The sequence below is a fragment of the Leptonychotes weddellii genome, chromosome 9 (genome assembly GCF_054177405.1).
Source record: "Leptonychotes weddellii isolate Sample4059 chromosome 9, ASM5417740v2, whole genome shotgun sequence".
In the NCBI taxonomy this organism is placed as follows: Eukaryota; Metazoa; Chordata; class Mammalia; order Carnivora; family Phocidae; genus Leptonychotes; species Leptonychotes weddellii.
In genome coordinates, this window is record NC_138377.1 from 27,351,299 (window position 1) to 27,359,454 (window position 8,156).

The following is an 8,156-nucleotide window of genomic DNA, read 5'->3' on the forward strand; positions in this document are numbered from 1 at the left end:
CTTGAGTCTCAGGGGTCGGCGAACTTTCTTAGTAAAGGGCCAGATGGTAAATATTTTAGGCTTTGTGGGTCCCATGGTCTCTGTTGTAACTACTCAGCACTGCTGCCCCAGTGGGAGAGCGAGTAATTGGTGTGGCTGTGTTACACTAAAGCTTTATCTGTCAACACAGGGTGGCCCGTGGGGCCTAGTTCTGCCTTAAGCTTCTTCATTACAGATATGGCCTCCATATGTCCCGTGATTATTTTTATTATCAGATACAGTGCTCATGGCCTTCTGGTCCACTACTGTATCCCCAGTGCCTCCCAGCACACTGCATGGCACACAGTAGGTGCTCATTAAACATCTGTTAGTCGGGTTAGTCCCAGTGACTAGGGATGTGGCAGCTGGGGGCTGGGGAGCAGTGTATACCTGGCCCAGAAATGTGGCGTTGTCATCTGATGCTTCTCCCTCTGTCTCTTTGACCAGGAATGTTGAAAACCCCCAGCCCCAGCCGAGACCCAGGTGAATTCCCCCGTCTCCCTGACCCCAATGTGGTCTTTCCCCCAACCCCAAGGCGCTGGAACACACAGCAGGACTCCACCCTGGAGAGACCCAAGACCCTGGAGTTTTTGCCTCGGCCACGTCCTTCTGCCAACCGGCAACGGCTGGACCCTTGGTGGTTCGTGTCCCCCAGCCACGCCCGCAGCGCCTCCCCAGCCAACAGCTCCAGCACGGAGACGCCCAGCAACCTGGACTCCTGCCTTGCGAGCAGCAGCAGCACTGTGGAGGAGCGGCCTGGACTTCCCGCCTTGCTCCCGTTCCAGGCGGGGCCGCTGCCCCCCGCCGAGCGGACGCTTCTGGACCTGGACGCAGAGGGCCAGAGTCAGGACAGCACTGTGCCACTGTGCAGAGCTGAACTGAACACACACAGGCCTGCCCCTTATGAGATTCAGCAAGAGTTCTGGTCTTAGCATGAAAAGGGTTGGGGGGTGGCCAAGGGGGAAGCAGGAGGAGATCGGGGGAGCTGGCTGGCACAGCCCTTTCTCAGAGTTGGACCCCCTGAAATCCAGCCCTACTTCTTGCACTGATAATGCACTTTGAAGATGGAAGGGTGGAAGCGGGGCCACTTCAGAGGGTCCCCTGCCCTGCAGGGCCTTTCTGCCCACGTCCACCGGAAGGGGCTGTGGCCATCAGCTCTGGCTGTGTAGGGGAGGGAGGGGTGCGTGCATGTCCCCCAGCCTCCACACTCTTCCTCGCCTTTAGGGTGACCCCACAGGGTCACTCAGCCAAATCTGTCTGCTGCCCCCTTTCCTTGGCCCCCCTCCGGGCTTGAAAAAAGCCCGGAGCCTGTCATGGAATCCTTTTGTTAGCCCTGCCGTCCGCCTTCCCAAACACCAGTGTTGGAGGTTCTGTGAGTGATTTTCTTCCTCTTCTACGTTCTTCCCCAACACCCATGAATCAGAATCTCAGTTGGAGTGAGATAGTTTTTCTGTGTCCTCAGCCCTTATGTGCCAGCTGGGGGACCGAAGGCACGGTGCCCCAGCGTGGGGCACAGGAGTTGATGGACCTGGCAGTGACCTGCCTGCGCTTCCAGGTGCCCCCTGATTTAGTTGAGCCTCGCAGGGGTGAAGGGACCTGCCTCAGTGAGAACTGTGAGGGGAGGAGAAGGAGTCAGGAAACCCAGAGTCGAGTGGCAGCCAAGAGGGTCACAGAGTCTGTCCTTGTTCCTTTTGGAAACATGCAAATAAGGGCAGAAACCAGCACCTGTTGATGGCATCCAGCTCCCACCTGGGGTCTGGACGCAGCCAGACCCGTGTCTGCCACAAACATGCTCATCCCAGGGATCGTTTCTTGGGAGGCGCACTCCCCGGTGCCAGTCCTGGAACCAGAGACAAAGTTCCTGCGCTGGTCCATTTTGTTGTCTGATCTTTATGTGTCACGCCCTTCCCTTGATCTTTCCTCCCATCCCTGGGATCAGTGGACTTTGGGTTATGAGTTTGGCTGGTAGAGACTTTGCACTGCTCCGAAAGAGCATATCGGTGGGGGGTGGGCTGGGGGCTCCTGGACACTGGGAGCTGGAACTGGGAGGATTTCTTCTCAGCCAGGCCATCCATTCTGGGATACCCTTGAAGGAAAACGGAGCCTTAGTGGTACCTTCCGCAAACGGATACGGTGAGGCCATGATGTTTGTAAGGTGCTTAGTGAGCCCCCAATGTGACGCAAGCTTTGAGCCCCAGGCTCTGCAGACTGACCACGGCCTCTTGTCTCTATGCACAGGTGGCCCCTGATGCTGGGCTCTGGACCCTGAGCTGGGTCAGAAGGAGAGCAGAGGCCAACCCCGACTTTTCTGGAATTTGTTTCCTTAACTTGAATGTTGAGTTGTTTCTGGAGCTTTCTCCTGTGTACCTTCACTTTTCCACTTACCCTGAGGCCTCCTGTATTGAGTGTGAACAGTTTTCTTTGTGCGGGACACACACATAAACCCGATGGGGAGCAGAGCCTTTGGTCATGCTCCTCTCCCCTCCAGACTCTCCAAATGTTGCTTCACTGTCCTCTATCATGGAATAGTTCCCTGGAGATGTTGCAGGACAGCCCGCAGGCTCCCTGCCTTTGCTGCCTGGAGGCCAGAATGTGGCGAGCGACAGAGCTGGCTCAGGTAATGCGTTTGGTCACTGCTCCGTCTCTCTCTGTAACTGATAATGTCCCAACCTGGGAATGAAAAAAGGGGTGACCTTGGTTTTCAAATTGCTCCTTGTTTTATGAGCTCCCTGGCACTTTGGTTCAAGGGCGCCACCTCATCTTGGGTGGGAGGCACTCTCAGTGTGTTGCCTCCCGGGGCTTTGCTGTTGTGTCTCATCTCTCCTTTGCTTTGTGCAGGGAAGACTGTAAGAGAGGATTTTTGCCTCCGTCCCCTCACTCCTTGGCCAGAAGGGGAAAAATGGGAATCTTAGCCACAGTTCCAGCCAACCAAGTGACTCCCCTTCATTCTTGATGGGGAGAGGGCTGCAGATGGTCTCTTCTGTGCCCTTCCCTGGACTCTCCATAGCCCCAGTTCCTAAGTCACGAATGCATCTGTGAACGCTTGGCTCCACTGAATGGCCCTTCGGTGGGGTGCAGCATACAGCAAAATCCAAACCCTGCTGGCTCTGGACAGTGCTCTGTGCTGTGAGGCAATTGACTGTTTTCTACTTTTTGTTGTTTTTTTGAGGCTGCAGCCATCTTTTTTGGAAGTGGTTGTGTAACTGTTGGCAGTGTAGGCTGAATGGTGGCCACTTGGCATTGAGTGAGAGGTGGAACCCGTTTCTTACTCCCCCATCCAGAGGGAAGACAAGGGAAGCCTGGGTCTGCTGAGGGTAGAATTGCACATGCAAGAGGCATAAGCAGGGTTAGGCTGAAGTTGCTTCGGTGAGCTGGCATGAAGATGGAGGGGTTCTTTCTCAGCTCCTCCAAACCCTGTCTCGCCCTGATGGGCCCCTGCCTGCCACACTCTCTCTGTCTCTGTGGGGCGAGGCTTGGCTTGATAAGGATCCTGTATAGTAATGGGTTGGAGTTGCTTTGTGATGGGCCCTGCCGGCCACACTCTGTCTCTGTGGGGCGAGGCTTGGTTTGATAAGGATCCTGTATAGTAATGGGTTGGAGTTGCTTTGTGTCCACTTCGGCTCCCTGGTGTCTGTGGTCATGGTCAGGAGCAGGACTTGAAGCTGGGATCCCCTGCAGTGGCATTAACCAGCATCTCCTGTTCTCTTTCCTCAGGAACACTTTCCCTCTGCTCTTGGCAGGTGCTCACTACTGGAAGATGGTGATAGAAAGCAGATACTGCTCTCTGCTCTTCCTCCTTGGATCCTTCCATGGATTCTAAACAGGATTATCCTCGATTTACCCCCTTGGGGATCCAGGCCACTGCCAGGGGCTGAGTGGATGTCCCCATTTTCCCAATATGTTATTTCTAAGAGGCTTTGGTGGATGTTCTTCACTTCACATCCTTTAGTATCCCAAGGGTCTGGTGGTGATGATGAAGGTGGTGATGATGATATTTTACATGGGTCAACTCAGAACAATGCTAACCTTTCCTCCTGACTTTACAAAATGGCATCATTGTCCTGATATACTTGCTGGTAGAGAAGAGGAAATGCTTAAAGAGGAAGAAATTCAAAGGAAGAGAAATTGAAAAGCTGCTTGGGCTGGCTGCTGAGTCAGGCACCGAGCTCTTGAGCCCCGAACAAGGTGGCTCTCTCCCACTTTCTGCTTCGGTCTCTGGCCTCAGGCTTGGTTTTTAGCTCCTCTCAAATTTCCTTACCTGCTTCCCTGTCAAGGGCAATGAGGACATGTATCCGAGCAGGTCAGCAGAGCACGCAGCTCCCTGCAGGCCGTTAGGATGGACTGCTGACATTAACAGTGTGGTTCTCACCACTTTTGCCTCTAAGGGACTTGCCTACTGTTCCTTCCTTTGGTTTCTGGAAGAGTAGTGATTTGGAGTTGGCTTAGCATGGGGGCCATGGTCAGGCACATGTTCTTCTGCATTTGTGTAGCTCCTGGTGTTTATAAGCATCCTTTCTACTCTGCCCACTTGTCAGGCTGGCCCTCACCATTAGTGTCTTAGGAAGGAGGAACTAGGAGACGGGGAGGTTGGAGGCAGCATTGGAATGACAGTTGGGGGCCTCGGATTTTTTAGGAGTCATTCCCAGAGTCAGCTTTGTTTAGAGACTGGAATCAGGCCAATTCCTGGAAGAATCTTTGTGAGAAGGTCCGCTGAGCCTTGAGACACGTGTCTTAGTGTGAGGCTCTTTACAAGGTTCCTTTTCCCTCAGACCACAGTTGCTCAGGGACACAACAAGACACCCCAAGGGCACCTAGGTGTGGCTTGTTGTCAACGCTCTTACTCCTCAGTCCCCACAGTGGAGACCCCCTCCTCCCTCCATCCCCCCACAAGAGGGAGACACCTCCTGAGCGCTGCTAACTCTTCAAGCTTGCTATTAACGAAAGCAAGGAGCAGCAGGCTCTGAAGGCCGGATGGCTGTGAATGGTGTGCTTCGGGGAGCCTCGACCTTTTCCTCGTGTGTTTAATTAAGCCTGTGCTTTTGACTCAGGGATGTGAGGGCCCCCCTTCAGGCAGGTGAGAAACACTCCACTGCCTCTTGAAGGATTTGGGGGACAAAGCAGATGTTGCCCTTGCTGTAGTGCGAGGCTTTTCCCGAAAGCTCTGCCAGAGACTGTGGCCCCGGGTCAGAGGTGAGAGCAGCCCGCAGCATGCTGTGATCCTAAGGGACTGTGGTGGCGGGAGTGGCAGGCTAGTGGTAACCTGAGCTGCCTCCATACTAGTTGGGTGAAGTTGCAAATGTTTCTTCCCCTCTCTGGACCTCTGAGTCCAACCACGAACTGAGGGGGATGCTACCTTCTTCCCTGCCTGAAGCACGAAGCCCTTTAATTTCGAAATGTATGATCCTGGAACCCAAGGTCCAGCACGGATGAGCCTCACCTTGCTAGATCGCTTCCCTTTGTGGAGAAAATTGTGTGCGTGCATGCGTGCGTGCGTGTGTGTGTGTGTGTGTGGTTGTACGTCAAAACCAGTCGAATATTGGCAATTTCCTATGGTTCAACCTACTAAGCCACCTGCCTCTCTCCGTGGCTACAGGCCTGAGGATGACTCCTTGTCAAGCTACATTTGTTACTAGGAACACATTCTCAAATGCTCTCTTCTTTCAGACAAATCCTTGCTTTCTCAGATCAGGAATCCAAATTAGTGAAAATCCACATTAGAAAGGAGAACACACTGCTGCTTCTGGGAGTCCCTAGCACCTCCCTGGCCTTGCCACCTGGGCACTCGCCATCTCAGGCACTGGCGTTTGAAGGCAGGACACAGAGACTGGAGTCCTGGCTAATGAAGGCTAAGTAACGGGATTTGGGTGCCTTGTTAACCTGACTCAGCTCTGGGCTTCTGGTTGGCTGTACAGGCCAGGTGAGCCTCTCATCAGCTTCTCAGACTGTTGACTATTTTCCGTTGATCCTGATGAGATACCAACAGCACCCCCCCTCCTTTATTCATTTCCGGTCTTGGGCCCTGGAAGCACCGTGGCCTCGCCCTAGCATTTGTTGTTCTGAAGGTTGGGCTCCTTCCTTAATCTGGAGCCAGGAGGACTGCTCTTCCTGATTCCTTCTGCCTGTGGCTGCCTGCATCCCCCGCCCGTAGCCTTCCCCTGAGTCTCTCGCTCACTGCCGCAGCTAGATTAGAGAAGAGCCGTTGTGATGAGTTACATGCCCTTGGTCCCGAGTTGTAGCAAAGAAGGGAGGTGATGAACTCATCAGCTTTCTCCTCTGATTTTCCTCACTGTCCATCCTAAACACACACACACACAGACTCACACACTCACACACTCACATGCTTGCACACAGATTTAAACTATCTTCTGGAGGATAAAGGAAAAAGGTTGGAGATGGGTTTTACTTGGTTTGCAGAAATGCTTTCTTTGGGATTTTCCTCCCCATTAGAGCCTTTGAGTCTAGGTAAAGTGAAAGTTCACATTTGTGTTTGTTTTGTTTCTCTGGAATTAGCTACTAGTTTTCATCCCTAGGCTCCAGTGTCTTGTCCATATGTCCTGAGCCTGTGTCCTTGAATTCCCATTTTGCTTTGGGATTTAAGTTATTGTAATTTGTCAACAATATTTAAAAATAGAAAAGTCCTGAAGGAAACTTACCAGGTTCTTTTCTTTGGCTTTTTTTTTTTTTTCAAGGTACTGTAAATTGTTAACTAGGGATGCCAAGCAGGCTTGGTTCAATGGCTAAACCTCTTATCATATTACAGTGTAATGCTGATTCAGCCTGGTCCCACCACCAGAGCACACACAGACTTGAATAAAACTGTTACAACAATGACTTCTGGTTTGCCGTGTGCTTTGTAACCTTATCCTTTCCCCTCTTTTTAATCAAACAAAATGTCCAAGTAACTGGCTCTTTCTGGGGATTTCCGTATGTAGGGAAAAATAAAATCTATGGCTATGGAGCAGGAAGGAGGAGGAGGGTGAGGAGGCTCCCTGAAGGCCCTGGAGCTCCCAGCTGGACCACAGGGGCCCTACCGGTACATGGCGCTGAACAGCACCACCCAGATGATTCAGTCTCTTCTCACAGCCGACTTCTGCAAGGGCCATGGATTTGGGCTTTCAGAGCCCCCGGCAAGCATGTGCCGTCTCCCACCCCTATCATCCTCCACCCTGATGTTCCTGGTGAAGTGGTAAATGGGGCTAAGAGGACGAACACACATGGAGTTGCACACTTGTAGACAAGATGTGCCGGCTGTGAGGAAAATCTTGGGCTCCTTGTCGTCTTGATATTCTCAAAGGCACTTGCCAGTTGTGAGTCCTCGGGCAAGCCACTTCACCTCTCTGGGCCTCTTCTGGAGCAAGCTGATCACCAAGCAGCCTTTGTGCTTTCCCTTCCAGGATTACACGGGTGGGGATGAGGGTGAGAGTAGACGGGAAGCCTCGTGGGGGCTACTCTTCGCTGCCTCAGTCCCCTATTCCACCATTCAGTGGCATGTGGAAGACAGTTTCTGAAACTTCGATACTAACACCCTCTCGCTTTAATGCTGTGACCTCGTATCATGCCTTACGGCTTAGCTCCATCCTCTGCAACCCAGGAGGGGTGACCGAGGTGGGGTTCAGTGCTGGATGCTGAGACTGAGAAGAAAGATGACCTTTGGCTGAGCTTCAGGGTGGGTTTTGCCCGGGGCCCACATAATCTTTGGAAGGAGATTGGGCAAAGATGAAAAAATGACCGAACTCTTTGCTGGGGAAGATACCATGAAAGGTACCATATGCTGTGTACAAGGCATGTAAATTGCTCCATGTTTCTGGAAAAGCAGTCTGGCCATGTGGCATTAATTCCATAACATGGGCCCACAAATAGCATTTATTAATAAACACTAGGTACAATATACCAAGTATTGTGTTAAGACTTGACCTACGTTATCTTATTTACAACATCTCAACGTCTTTAAGAGTAGACCGCATTTTATCTCCATTATATATTGAGGCAAATGAGGATTAGACTCAAGTAACATGCCCAAGGCCGCACAACTATCAAATAGTGGGGCTGGGATTTTTCCGAGTCTAGCGTCTGCACTCATATCACTTGTGGGGCGCCTGGGTGGTTCAGGTGGTTAAGCTTCCGACTCTTGATTTTGG

The 8,156-nt window shown here is 52.1% G+C and overlaps 1 protein-coding gene across 5 annotated transcripts in view; it reads left to right on the top strand.

The window, feature by feature from the left end:
* The window catches only part of MAP3K9 (mitogen-activated protein kinase kinase kinase 9), a 75,364-nt gene extending 68,515 nt beyond the window's left edge, over positions 1 to 6,849 (top strand). For 4 of the 5 annotated variants that reach the window (XM_031029385.2, XM_081830316.1, XM_006734461.3 and 1 more), the window contains one exon: positions 466 to 6,849. In XM_031029385.2, the coding sequence (XP_030885245.1) occupies positions 466 to 950 (485 nt within the window). In that variant the 3' untranslated portion in view covers positions 951 to 6,849. The remainder of the gene's footprint in view (positions 1 to 465) is intronic. The other variant, XM_081830318.1, reaches the window with a different exon arrangement.
* The last annotated feature ends 1,307 nt before the right edge of the window (positions 6,850 to 8,156 follow it).